General features: G+C 38.1%; 1 protein-coding gene across 5 annotated transcripts in view; it reads right to left on the bottom strand.

Annotated features, from left to right (window-relative positions):
- Positions 1-1,935: 1,935 nt before the first annotated feature.
- Positions 1,936-14,910, bottom strand: part of abca12 (ATP-binding cassette, sub-family A (ABC1), member 12) — a 71,405-nt gene continuing 58,430 nt past the window's right edge. For all 5 annotated transcript variants that reach the window (XM_042002196.1, XM_042002197.1, XM_042002200.1 and 2 more), the window contains 13 exons: positions 14,667-14,844; positions 14,402-14,517; positions 12,101-12,263; positions 11,758-12,011; positions 11,262-11,466; positions 10,812-10,921; positions 10,346-10,496; positions 6,182-6,316; positions 5,610-5,713; positions 5,237-5,329; positions 5,021-5,126; positions 3,294-3,431; positions 1,936-2,826 (listed from right to left, as the gene is read on the bottom strand). In XM_042002196.1, the coding sequence (XP_041858130.1) occupies positions 2,722-2,826; positions 3,294-3,431; positions 5,021-5,126; positions 5,237-5,329; positions 5,610-5,713; positions 6,182-6,316; positions 10,346-10,496; positions 10,812-10,921; positions 11,262-11,466; positions 11,758-12,011; positions 12,101-12,263; positions 14,402-14,517; positions 14,667-14,844 (1,858 nt within the window). In that variant the 3' untranslated portion in view covers positions 1,936-2,721. The remainder of the gene's footprint in view (positions 2,827-3,293; positions 3,432-5,020; positions 5,127-5,236; positions 5,330-5,609; positions 5,714-6,181; positions 6,317-10,345; positions 10,497-10,811; positions 10,922-11,261; positions 11,467-11,757; positions 12,012-12,100; positions 12,264-14,401; positions 14,518-14,666; positions 14,845-14,910) is intronic.

Below are 14,910 nucleotides of genomic sequence, written 5' to 3'. Positions count from 1 at the left end.
AGAATAAACCTTAAAAGTGAATTAAAGCATGGTGAGTAAAAATATAAAAAGTGTAATATAGTAACAATCAGTGAATAAATGTATATAATGAAAGACATAATGGGATATATGTAGCAATAACGCATAGTAGGTAAAATTTCTATTACATCCTTCACACCCTCTTCTCTCAGGATGTAAACAGCGCTTTAATCCTAAAATCAACAATCATTTCTTTTGTTTTTGTTCAGTATGAGAAAATTGCTTCCACACCATCGCGTAAATTAACTGGCCAGCTCCCTGTGCCTCCTGTCCATCACAGATACACCCCACAACTGCAGTCATTAAAGTATTTTTGCAGATGACAGGATTCAGAGTTGTATTGGAAGTCTGAGGTGTTCGGCTTGAAGAGAAATGCTATGATCCTCTGCCGGGTTCCAGTACTGGTGACCACATTCTCAGACACACAACTTCAGATGAAGTTCAGATTATGTGTCATGTTGTCATGTGTCATGAGTTGGGACACTGAAAATTTTAAATGATAACCTTAAACATTGTTTAGAATCAACATGTTTCAAAGGATTTTATTATCTACAGTAAAATCTCTATTTGATGCCAATGTAAAAGAAAGAGATAATAATAATAATAATAATAATAATAATAATAATAATAATAATAATAATAATAATAATGCTATCAGGATACAATTCAAAGGTCATAATATGTGAGAATATCATGTAGTATGTGTGTGACCTGGCCATTAGTGACAATGCTGATGAGGGAACAAAGAAAAAGGAAAAACAACACAAAAAAACAAAACAAAAGAAGAAGGAATTGCACACATTTATGACAAGTTCTTTTCAGTAGTCAGTGTCTAACCTGCAGCAGACAGTTCTGAGCATCTTACAGAATACCTGGGGAATGGGAAGGCTTTTTAAACTGAAATCTACTTAGAAGGGGATCACACATGTGAAGAACACATATTTAGCCATCTAAAGCATGTCAAACCTAAAAAGTGTTAAAGTTGTTCATTTAACAGCTATTTTCCACTGCCTCACTTCTGCATCAAACAGTTCACTTTGTCACTGCACTTATTTAACTTCAGAACAACACCATAGTAAAATGGTCCAAGCTGTGTTCAAAAGACACGGTTGTAACACCATGTCGCAGTACAACTGTCTGATGCAGAAGTGACCCAGTTTTAAAATCCACAATATTCACTCACTGCTCTGAAACCTTTGAGTTTTGAATTGTTTCATATGGTAAAGAATTTCATCTTTTTGTGTCCCTGTTCTGAGTGGCCTTCAGGTTAAGTTTATCCATCAGAAAGCCATGAATCTTCAGACTAGAGCTTTCTGACTATTGAAGGTAAGACACTTCCTACTCGTACAAGTACTACTTTACACAACTCCACTTACAGAAATACAAAAAATATGTGTATGTACCATTTTATATTATCAATTTATCTTCATAATATATATATATAAAAAATTTAAGTTTTCGTTTTGTATTTATAGTGGTGAAAATGTGTTTTGGAGAAAGTGTAAATGTTTAGTTCAATAGCCAAAAGGTATGTATTATAAGGACTTATTGGTACATTTTTGTTAATGAAAAGGTGTTGGACTGAAACACTGTGAGAAAAGTGTTTATCTTTCACCAGTTAATGTCTCGTACTCACATTCTCTCCTTTTCCTGGGAGTGAAAAGCCATATTAGGCTTTATGCATTAGATACTATTAGGCTATCAGGCTTATATTTTCACTTTCTTTGACAAAGCAACATTTTCTTCATAAAGTAACTAAAGTGTGAAGAAATAAAGAAAAATAAACATAACAAGACTGAAATATGCTAGAATGGTGATGATTCAAGTTTACCACAGCAGCAAAATCTAAGTTCCTCGATACACCCCATCAAAGGAACATCATAAAATATGTACATTAATGAAATGAACTACAACAGCACTTGAAAAATATTTTATTGGGATTATAAAAATAGGCTTGATAAATTTAAGACCTCCTGGATCTGCATCATAAGCAGGAAAGTCTATTAAATTCCCAATATCGTTATTCCAGTGGTTAGACATGCATTTACATTAACAGGAAGCATTAACAAATAGAGGAACAGTGTTTATTGAGTTTTGAGTGTCAATATGTCCTTTTGTCAAGATTCATTTAGCGGATTCAATTAAATGTACTTCAGGTTTTAAAAATGTACCATATTATTTTTTCATATATTTATGAGAAAGGGATTTCAAATGATATACAACGATGACATGCCCCCATTAAGTTGCGCTGAAGATAATTTTGAGTAATATGCTTCTTTAATTTGATATTCTAGCAGTGAACAGTACCCCAACCACAGAGAGAAAAACCAAGGTTGTACCAATAATAAATCTGGAGAATCAAAGGTAAACATACAAGTGAAGTCATGTTACTGGCACAAAAGGAAAATAGTAAATAAACAAAAAACTTATTTATCAACTTAATCTGTGCATATATGCAAAAGTGCATGTGCTCCTCTGTTTCTTAGTGATTCCATTTAGTAAAAGTAAAAATGTAATTTCCCCTTCATGTGGTCAGTCAAAGGACTTTCAAGACATAATCAGCGTTTTTGAGACATGAATAGTTTAAAGTCTTATTTCACACATTCATACACATATTATATATAATAGGGGCAGGTGTAATATGAGTGGACAGTGTTTCATCTCACAGAGAACAAAACAGAAAGGAAGAGGTGACAGTGAGCTCTATGTTGGTACTGCCTTAATGGAGTCCAGGTTGTCAGAGTCGTCTTCACTGTGAATCGGTATGGTTTCCATGCCAATCTTTCCCATGGCAAAATTGATGAAGACCTGTTGGATGTTCAGTAATAATGTAAGAGCCATGACAATATATGAGGCAATCATTTTCCCTGAAGTGAACTGTAATATTAAGCTAATTGACTGCACAGCTTTCCATCCAATCCCCCCTCTCTGTCTCCTGGCTATGGTGTCTTCCAATCCCAGGCCCCCAGAGGGTTTAAAGTGGTTGAAGAATATCAGCACTGGCTGCATATAGAGCTCATGGATTCTCTCCCTAACTCATATTCCATTTATTTTCCCTCAGGCACACCCTCTGTCAGTTTCCTACTGCCTCTTTTAAACTTTCTCTGCTCTGTCTTTCACTCCCACTCGGCTTTCTTCTGTCCTTGCTTCCCCTCTCACTTCTACTCTCTTCTCGTGTCCTTTTTTTCTGTCCCTGGTTGCAATCTACCCACCCCTGCAAAGCCATATGCTTTCTCCCTCTTTGTCTCTGTTTATGTCCCATCCCTTCTTCTCACCTCATCCAGTGTGGTCTGGCTCACGGAGAAGTGTTTGATGTGCAGAGCATTCTTGTTAGACTCCAGCTGGTCAAAGATGTCAGCAACCCCGCCAGGAGCAACTGGTACATGGTACTCCACCATGGTAGAGTGCTGGTCCTGTGTTTTGAGAGAAAATGCAGACAGAGGTTAAAAGTTTGAAAACAATGTAAAATACCGAATGCTGCACAGAGAACACACCAAACATCACTTTTATTAAAAAAACACAACTCCCACTTTGCTCAGCCAAAAAGCAAATCTACTTTTTTTTGGCTTGTCAATAAACAGCAGACTCTTTAAAAACTGATATAATGAACCTGCAACACATGTCCTTATATAACAAGTTGCCTCTAATCCTTAGCTAAGCAAAACAGAAACTCCTTTCCTTTCTTTCACATGGGTCATCACGAATCAGTGTCAATAACATCTGGTTCAATACCTGATAACAAGGTCCCTTAAAGCTTCACTTATAAATATAATTGCATTAACAGGTTCTTAAATGACTAGAGGTAATGTAAAAGGAGTTAATAAAAGTGGCACATGCACAGAAAATTACTTTTCTTTTTAACCCACTCTCACTATTCCAGTCAACCTATTATCTACCCACAGGAGCCACCGATCTCATGAAATAGTCGGTACACACCACTAAATGTAAGTTTTACAATAAAAGTAAAAATAATAATAATGTAGAAATATATTCTCTACTCTTTTGCTTACACAGATGCAGAACAAGTTTTTAATTTATTCATTTGTTTCATTCATTTATTCATAAATAAACAAATAAAAACTATCTGTTCGCAACCTGCCAAATACCAAGTAACATTAGCTTGTAAACATGTGGGAGCATCAAGCTGCTTAAGACCAACAGATTTCCCTCAGGAGTTGGTGGAAACTAAACCAAAAATGAAGAGGAATGGGGTAGAAAGAGACATGACTCCAGATCAGTGTTTATGGTGCGTCCCATCTGTTAGACGTGTAAGAAAGCAGCAGATTGTTGCCACTTTTGTCTCTGACACTTAACGAGGCAGCATGTTGTGCTGCTGTTTTCAGCTTGATGAGAAAAATTGATTTGATGTTGTAACCTTGTAAACAGCAGCCAGGTTACAGTGGCCTCATCAAGTAGTGCTTGATTACATTTGTAATGCTCCTTTTAAATATAGCAACAAAAGATGAGATTAATTTAAGGCAATATAACACACATACAGATGTTTATGTTAGCATGTTTTTGTAAGAGTAGTTGGATTTTAACCAGCTCTAAATGCTTAATATTTTTACTCTTATTTTGTTCATTCTGTCAGCTTTGTTGTTTTTACCTGTTTTAAATAAAAAATAAACAAATAAATAAAAATCTTAATCAAATTAGATAGCAATTTATTTTTATTCAAATGGACTAAGTAACTAATTACACATTGTTACTGAACATGTCATGATAGTTTATCCACCTCTTGCATTAGGACTTGATATTATCAATATGTCTCTTCCATGTGTGTTAATACAAGGAACCGAAATAATGACTAATACAACATTGTCATTAAATATCTGTTAAAAATAATATCTTTTAACCTTTCCAATATTTAAGACTTAGATAAAAAAAACCTCCCAAAAGTGCATCTTCATTAAATTTTATGCAATACTCCCATTATATCACACTCTTTTATCTCTCCTCCACCAAGTACTCTTGACTGCTTAGAAAAGTTGGCAAAGCTCACCTTGAGATAAGTGCTGGGGAATCTGCGCTGCATGAAGCTCGTGATTGCCTCTGCTTCACAAGAGGCTTCAGCTAAGTATATCTTCACAATGAATCCACTGCCGAACCTGCACATGGGATATTTTGCAAAGACAAAGCACTGTTATTACTTGTCTGTGAGGGTGTGGGTGGGAAAGGAAGGAAAGGCTGTGTTGAAGGATGAGTGGAGGTCACCAACCTGTTCTTAATGTGCTGCAGGGAGCCCAGGCATTGGAACTGACCTTTCACCATGATGGCAAGACGGCTACACAGCGCCTCACACTCCTCCATGCTGAGATGCGGAGGCAAAGAGAGAAAGATAAAAGGTCATACAAGGACCCTTTGAGCTTAGAGTAATTAGTCAGGCTTCTGGTGCATTTAATGTTACTTATCTGCAGGACACCAGGGAGGCGGAGAAAAAAAAAGCCCCACAACATAACGTGCTAAAATGCTAACTAGCTCTGTGCAAAGCACTTATGTCAAAGTATATTTTACCCTTACCTAAAAATCTATGAGAAATGAAAAACATACTCTAGCTGTCAAGAATAATCAATAGGTGAAACACTCCTTACCTGTGAGAAGTGAGGACCACTGCACATTTTCCTCTCACTTCCTCAGAGATGATTTTCCATAGGTGACGTTTGGTGCGAGGGTCCATGCCAGAGCTCGGCTCATCCTGTGAATAAAACAGGTATGAAAAGATTACAGTGTGGCAGGATGATGAAATCAAAATTGAGAGAAAGAAAAGACAAGCAGATCATTGAGAAAAGCAGCATGTAACAAACAGTGTAGTGGTGGAGTGGGAAAAGGCTGAACGAGAAGAAGGGGAATTTTAAGGTGAGGGAAGGAATGGAGGGAGTTGGGAACAGATGGAAGAAGACAGAAAGAGAGAAGAGGATTTGATAGAGACATAAGGTAGAAACAAAGTGTAAAGCTACAGGGAAGACCACCCCTGAGTAAGCTTGAAAAAACGGACTAATTAACTGCATGAGATCTGTCAAACCTATAAGGGATCAATATCTATTTACTTCAAAGACCGCTGCAAGAAAAACAGTGTATGGTTGGCTTAAAATTTGTTTTCTGGTGGCCATTCAGGCAATTAAATGGGCCGCTACAGTGATGTGAGCAAGTGTGTCCTCCTCACCAGGAGCAGGATTTGTGGATGACCAATGAGAGCAAGCGCAGTAGACAACTTCCTGCGGGTTCCACAACTGTAGCCATCAGTAGTGTTGTTTCTGTAGTAATTCAGCTCCAGCCTCCTCAGTAGATAGTTCACCACCTTTAAAGAAAGCATGCAGGGGATTACACTGTGGATGAACAGAATAACAAACTCAAAATTTTCATATTCACTAATCTCAGATAGAAGGTGGCTACACAAACGAGTTATAATCCACACGTTTGTGTCTGAAGCAAGACAATGGAGTCCTCCAATCAATCCCTGCTGCACACTTCTAATCAATACTGGAGATGTGTAATGGTCTTACAGTCATCTAATGGAAGTCAGTAGGTCTAATGATTTCTCTCCATGACTGATCATAAAGAAAAGTACAGGAAAATGAACCCATTTCATAGACTACAATGCTGTTTCCTTGCTTAAAGCATTGCAAAGATAAAAACTAAACTTCAACGTTAACTTCAGTAGATCTAATAAAAAAGGCCCTTATCAGTATTTGGATTTCCAGTTTTTTAATCAATCAAATAGATGCTTTCTGTGGAGGTCCAATATGCCACTAAAAATACCTCATTGCCTGTTCACAACTTAAAAATGTATACTTACAAGTGCACAGAGTGGCCCTTCTCCTTATTGGCTAGTTAATATTCATGTTCTTGCTGTAATTGCATTTTCTTAGCTTTTCTGCTCTGCAACACAGTAAATTACATGAGGTATCTATTGGCCCCACTCCCATGCATATTTAATTTTGTTTGCACAACAACGATGGCTTTACTCTGTGTAAACTCTATGCAGTCCATGGGCTGCCAGAAGTAATGCAGTAAAATCCTGTGTGTGAGATCCTTTACCCCAGTGAATGCTGGAATCAGAAACCTCTAAAGGGGATAAAATATGACACTAGGAAAGTGTTATGAGCATCAGCAACTCAGACCAAACAAGCAGCCAATATAAAGGGAAATATACAATGCAGTATTTCATGCTATTTAAAAAATCTCTATATCCTGGACAGAGTTGGCTAATTTGGCCACAGATCTTATCTGCCAGCCTGAGGACTGTGAACTGAAACTGCCACTGTGTGCTTGAACCTTTTTTCAAGAACTAGAATCTTTCTGGAGAAGTCTGTACGTCAACACCTGCAGTAACCAGGAACTAAACACACTACATACTCTAAACCTCAAAATGGTCCTGATAGAGAGGTAGTAATTCAAGCTGGGCAGAACATTTATGATCGGTCAGTTATTTCTGGTGTCTTAACCCCCCCCCCCCCAGCAGTTATGTCCTAAAGCAAAAAATAAAAACACCTAGAAATTGTACAATTCTTGCCTGTGAGTACAAAGCAGTGAATCATAGCATTAAAACTTTCATATTTGATGGTTTCACGATGGATATGTTCTAAGGCAGACATAAAAACACCCACAACCTTGTAGACATTTTCAACATTAACAGATTTTGAGTTCAAGGAGCTAAAGCCCATTTCCTGGTTTAACTGTCTGTGTAGGCAGCTGACCAACATGCCTTCACACATCTATTGACTTTATTTGCCTCACATACCCTGTACTTTGTTTTGAAAATGCAAAACATCAAGCATCAAACATATGAGACACATGGAGGCAGAAAGGCTGTCCACTGTGGTGAAAAATGTCATGTCTATACTGGAATTTCAACAACACATAACCATTTGAGTCACTTAAAAATGCTTCTCTTTTATATTTTTTATTATAAATCTATCCATGCCTATTAATCACATGAAATTTATGCTGTATATACTAGTGTAGCTTGAAATAGCTTGAGGTGATTTTCCATTAGTAAACTGTGACCTTTTTCCCATCAGCTGGCAAATGTGGAAACTAGATCAATAAAGAAAGCTAATGCAAAAGATAACTCAGTTCACTTAGACACCTTGCTTTCCCTCTGTAGGAGGTTTTTGCCTTTAGTGTTGATTATTCTGTTTGGGTCTCCAGATGGCCTAAACACTGGCTATAAAATTTCATACTTTTGGAAAAGTACTTTGCATTCAGCATCCAAATTTGAATGATTAGTACCAGCAACATGTCATATTCCTACTAGCTTCAGATCAAAATATGTTGTTTTATATGTCCTCTCATAAAAGCCACTTTCCATCACCTTTGATGTAACAGCTCATTAAGCCGACAAAACCGTGTCAATGCAAAATGACCCCATTAAGGCTTGTCTCATTATCCAAGGCTAGGGGACTGTCAGTGGGAGACATCATAAGAAAAATTCTATATATAACCTCATCTTTGTGAATTAGCCTCACACCGATGCTGTGGCTATTACAACCATTGTTGTCAGTTCCCTGAGCAGAAAACAAGAGCTGTAACAACAGCAGTGACGGTGATTACTGTCAGACAGATCCATTTCTAGGTTGTTCTGTTTGTGTGTCTGTGAGCTTACTTGCTAATGTTTGGCTTCAGTTCTGCTGATAAAGACTGAGAGTGTCAGAGACAATCAATGTTTTGAGCTTCTGTGGAAAATGGTGCGGGAGAGAGAGAAAAACAGCCAGAAGTCTTTCTGCAGACGACGATTTGTCATGACTAGTGCAGTGTCTGCTGTGGATGACATTGCATTTTGACAAATTACCAAAACTCAAGAAGGCCATGAAACTATGTAAATTTTAGTGACATAGTGACAAACCTCTGTCAATGATCTATGAAAACATCGTAGCATATTGACTCTGGCATGTGGTAACGTCTTGTGATCTCATCTTAGTTGACTTCTGCTCTTAAATATTTGATCTTTAAGGTTTTAACTATGTTATTAGAACTGGTAAAAATTATTGCAAGGTCACAGAGGACTGGTACCAGTTTACACTGCTAGTATTGCATTAAATAAAACACCTTAAAACACATTTAGCACAGAAAATATTTAATCTGTTTAATTAAATTCACTTTGAACTGATCTAAGAAAGAGGTTTACTCATGTACCCTCGCTGTGGGACAAGGTCAGATCTTAATGCACTTTAATATAACAATTAAAATATTAAGTCTAACCTTCAAGAGCTGTGACACGCAGCTGCAATATTATACAATATATAAAATAATCAGCTAGCATTGTGAAAGGTATAAATCACATATTAGTTTTTGGTGTAAATCCTCTTATTGAAATGTTATTTATTTTAATTAGTTATAATTTAATGCTCTGCTTTAATAGTGGTATGTTTTTATATGTTCTTATTGTTTTTATTGTGAAGCACTTTGTGATTTTGGACACAATTTCCCATTAGATTTAATAGGAAAGTGTGTCCAAAAAATGCACTCAGGTAACACATTTTTGACAGTACTTGTGTTCACCCAAATTTATTACTTTTTGTTACCTGTTGACTGAAGCCATTGGCAGTGGATCGATTCATTCTACGGTGAGGAAGCATCGTTATATAGCAAAAACATTTATGAGAGCAACAAAGAGTCTCAAGAAGGAAGCCTGGATTATTAATTAAATATGAAAATCCCCTCATGGTGACTATTATCTCTGACTGAAACATTAGTTTGTTTTTCGAATGCTTGAGTATTCAACTTTCTTTGTAGTACATTTCTAAGACCACGAGTGAACCCAAAACATAGGAACACTACTTATCAGTTAGACTTCACACTTTCTTGGGATCAAGTAATGCTTTTGAAGTCAATCAGGAGTAAAGGTTGGCACAAAGAACAAAGGACAAACAGATTAACGTGCAGACAGAGATTCCAGCATTTGTTTGTGAAATGTTTTCTAAAGTCCTCAAAGCTGCTCATTTTCTTTTTGTTACTCTCCTGATTCCTTGAATGTCAGCGGCAGTGAAAAGGCAGGAACATGAAGAACCAAGATTGATTAGCTCTCACAAAGATAAATGAGTAGAATGGAGTTAAAGTGATGTAAACAGCATCAGTTTTATTCTGAAGTTTGGACTCCAAGCCGAGCTGACAACAAAAGCTTTTCCACTTCGCCCCCGACTGTAAAGCTTTCAACACACATCACTGTGCTTCACACACACTGATTCAGTATGCATGGAAGCAGTAGTTACTAGTCTTGCAGTGAGAGTGCATCTTGGAATTTCTATCAGATCCTGTGTCATTTTGTGAATGATGTTGTCACCACTCAATGCTTTGAAAGACAGCACAGTCTGCAGTTCTTCCTTACCCCATGTATTTCTCGCTTTGAGATGCCACGGATGCGAGCATAAAAGTACAAATGCTCTTCTCCAGTGAGCAGATCATCGAGAGCGTCGACCTGGGGACAGTAGCCAATGTTGATTCCCTTGTTCCTGCACTCCATGATGTCTACCAGCCGCCTGGGAGAGAGAAAAAAAGAAAAATTCTTTTATATGGCATCCTTCGTATAAAAAAACAACTATATTTACTCAGACTCTCGCATATTTAGTCTGACACCCTGACATCTTCGATGTGTATCTTGAGTAAGACTCATACGGGAGCAAGAAGTCATGTCAACAAGATTCTACAGACAAACACTAATATCACTACCCATTACATTTATTTGCAAGAAATAATAGTGCTGGGGCTCGCAAACAAAAAAGACATTAAGAAATAATGTGAAGAAATGTCTTGTGTTTGTGTTATGTGAATATGTGAAAGGGTGCACAGCTTACCCATCCCAGTTCTTGATCTGTGCTGAGCCGTCGGTGGGGCTAACATCTCCGGTCAACATCTTGAAGGTGGTAGTTTTTCCTGCCCCATTCACTCCCAGCAGGCCAAAGCACTGAAAGGCAAACACTTATTTCTAAGTATCTCAAAGCATTTCAAGCAGTAAGCAGTTTTCAGGCAGTTTCAAAGCTACAGTACACACTGATAAACCAACAATGATGTTCCTACGGCTGGCCACTTAGAGTAAGACAGGAAATCAGCTATGTGCAAATGAAGTTCAGTCTCTGATTCCACCTCACACAGTGACCAGTACCCGAGAAAAACCCAGTAATAATAAGCGCAGGATGTACATTAGAATAATTATAGAGATGTGTGTCTTTCGTGAAAGGGCAATACTTAAGCATTTAAAACTTCATCAACCCTTTTTGCCTTCAGTTTGATTCCTCTCTGTTTACCTCTCCAGCAGGGATGCCCACAGACAGTCTCTTGACAGCATGGACCTTCTTCTTAAACTGTTGGTAGACTTTGGTGAGCTGGTTAACCTGAAGTAAATCTGAGCTGGCTGCTCCACTGGACACTCGCAAATGCTCTGCTGCCACATCCTCATCCTCGTCCTCAAGAGCAATGGGGGGCACTGTCTTTCTGCCCATAATCAGATGCCTACAACAAAGTATATTTTTTTGTCACAGCTAGAAAAAAAATAAAAAGTCAGAATTTAACCTTGATATTTATCTTATTTAATTACTGAAAGGAGCTATCCTGCATAACCAGCCAGTCATTTGCATTTTATATGCTGTTAATTAATGTCACATTTATATTCTGGGGAGCAACAGAACTGCAAATCTTCAAATTTGAGCAGAAAGCAATGTTTTTATGGAGCATCATAAAATTCATAAAAAAACAACTGAAACAAGAGTTTAGAATACTTCCTCTGACAACCATTTTCCTCACCTGACTTTGCGCATGAGAGTTTTGTTAAGCAGGAGACGCAGGGTAAAGAAGACCAGACCCTGGATGAGGGAGGAGAGGAACATCCAACCCAAGCTCTCTGTGGAGAACGGGTTCTTGTAGGCATCAATTCCATAGCCACTGAGAATCTGGACCTCCATGTTTGTTCTGGCCAGCTGCATCAGCCCATTCCCAAAGCTGAACTGGGGGAAGATGAGGAAGGCGTGGCTCAGCCTGTTGAAGATTTCATGTGTGACCTGCAGGATGGACGAAGAGATCAAAAAGAGGTTGGTTATTGTGGATATGTGAGTTACATTTGTCATTCTGACTGTTAGTAAACTCTCACCTCTAGGTTGTGTTTTGATATTTGACCCAGAAAGTAGAGAACTGAGGTGGATATGATGGTGTTGATGCTGATGAAGAGGTTGATGCACACATAGGTGATGAAGGCCATCTCAGGGTGTTTGAAAACACCTGATAACAGATACATCCATGGGAAGGTAGCAAACCTGAGGAATGAACAAACAAGAGGTAAAAATAACTCCACACCAACAACTAAAAATAGTGCTGCTGTGATCTGACTGGGTCAGCTTCAGCAAAGAAGACAGTCAAAGGCAAACAAAGTGGATACTGAGCATTTATACAATTCTTCTCCCAAGTGCACCTTTTAAAATACAACAACCTTGTATTTGAAGAGGGTAAAATCTTTAACAGTCTGAACGGTAACTCTGAGCCTGATAAAAACAGGCATCCAAGTATGCTGAAAAGGGAAGGTGAAAAACACCACACCATGAGGAGGATAAACATTCGGTCATGATGCCAAAATGGACAAAGATAAATTACTTCTCTCTTTATTCCCCAGGTGGCAAAACATCTTTTTACTTTTTCTCTCACATAATCTGCTAGTTCCTTTGATTGGGGTGTTTGGGTCGGTGAGGGAAAAAAGAAAGCGGGGAAGAGAAAAAGAGATGGAAAATACAAAAGCAGGTCAAGCAATGAAAGAGAGACAAAAGCAGACAGAGCAAGACAGAGACAAAGCATCTGTGTGCCATGCCCAAAAAAAGGTGCTTGCTAGGCAGACTGCGGGTGCCAAGCCATGACAAGGAACAGAAGCAAGAAGGCTGCAGACCAGATCAGGTGGGTGCAGCCTGACAGATGGAGCACTGTGATTACTCATTGCTTGGGAGGGAGACATCTGTCTGATAAATGAGAAACAGAGTGCTGACTTGGCCTTCAATGATATAGGGCTCAGTATGAGGCCTGCAAAGAATGACGGCAAACACAAGAGGGTGAACTTCAACTACAGCTGGTGAATGATTTAAAAGGAGCCTTGTAATACAAATGATGGAAACTTGACACATTATTGGTTTTGATATGGTTCCAAAATCTAAATCTCTTTGTCAGATTGATTTTAAAACCCTGGTATTCATAGATTATGGTTAACCTCTATCTCACACTCACTCATATTGTTATTGCCATAAGCTCTGTTGCTTCCTCATCCTCCTTTTCTCCCTCTAACTGGCCTCTTTGCTGTGAATGAGATAAACATGTTGGCAGCGATTTTTCCTGTCAGCCTTTTAATCCTAATGCCATCTGTCTTTGCAAGAAATTCATAGCAAAAAAAGAAAAAAAAACTAGCTGTGTTTACATTTGAACAACAGCAGCCTCCTTATGCTCCTTGCTGTAAATTCAACCTCGTAGCACACAAAGTAACACCCAGAGGAGGCTGGAAATCTCAGTCCATATGTGAGGAAAGGCGGTTGTACATACAGGAACCTTTAAATGACCACAAAACATTGAAACATCCTCTGTATTAAGGATGATCACCTTGATTAAATTTACTTTTTACACATTGGCTACAAAAACTCAGGAATTGTTCTGAGGATGATTCAAAGGCTGCCATCATGCAGCGCCATGCTTTGAGTTTGTTTGCAGCTTGACATACATTACTGTCCATCCATCCCTTCATTTTGTTATACCTGTGGGGTTGCTATTAGGCAAGAGGGGGGACAGGTCGAGCACAGACCTTAACATAATTTTCAACATGCAGGGAAATGACGTGTATCTGCGTCTTACCAGGTGAAGCTCTGAATAAGGTCAACTTACAATGCATATGCCAATCATTACAAATAAATTAAGCTGGTTTCTGTTTGACAGGATGCAATCAACAAAGCTTTGACTTTTACTTCTAAACTCATTTACAAGTCAAAAATGAAGTGGTAGTAAATCTGACAAACCACAAGATGGTCTCAGTACTACTTCCGCGTCCCCTTTGGGTTTTTTTTTGGCCAGAATTTAGCAATTAGTCAAAATAACATCATCACAGCTGACAAAACAATAGCAAGAGATCTTATGTATTAAAGAAATTTTTTTGTTCTTTTCACAATGGAGTATTGAGCTAGTATAACTTGGTTTCTGAAATCATTTATTTGAACATTTTAGTGAAATGATTTTGATGCCCTAATTTCTTACACATTTTTGCTCAAAAGTGTCATAAATTGTCCCAAATTTCCCTGAGGACTCTCCAAAGGGATTTATAAAGTATTTCTATTCTATTCTATTCTATATACATAAGACAAAAAATAAGGAAAAAAAGCAGTGTGATACAAACTGATGGTCATTTTCAGCCTTATTACAAGTCACTTACCCAAAGAGGACGAGAAGGAGAGTGACGGCAGCCAAATTTTGCCGATCGTTAAATGCTGGAATCTGGAAGGCTGCAACTACTCCAATGGTCAGAGTCACTGGGATCATGTAAATGGCCTATAAAAAAACAAAGGACATAATGGCTTTCTTTTGCTTTTACTGAGACTAATTTTATCACATACAGTAGTTTTACTTAGTTAGTTTTATCCAACCCATTTGCCTAAATGTTATTTTTAGTATGCTGTTTAGGCAGTTGAGGGTGTTACCATGTCGTAAAAGAAGTTCACAGCCCAGTACAAGGGCTCGCCGATGCCAGCGATGTGCTGGAGCACCTTAGACCCGCTGTGGTGCTCACTGACTTCATAGATGGCGAAGCTTGCTGTTGTAATTGAATAACCTGTCAGCACACACATAGCCACCAGGATCTGGAGCATTCCCTGGACACTATGAGGAAAAGATGATAAGTGTTACGGCCATTCTTCTTGAATTATTTTAATGAAATCTATTCAG

This window comes from Melanotaenia boesemani, chromosome 12, assembly GCF_017639745.1.
Source record: "Melanotaenia boesemani isolate fMelBoe1 chromosome 12, fMelBoe1.pri, whole genome shotgun sequence".
Lineage (NCBI taxonomy): Eukaryota > Metazoa > Chordata > Actinopteri > Atheriniformes > Melanotaeniidae > Melanotaenia > Melanotaenia boesemani.
Note: the sequence above shows the minus strand (reverse complement) of the source record. Positions and strands in the feature narration are given on the sequence as shown.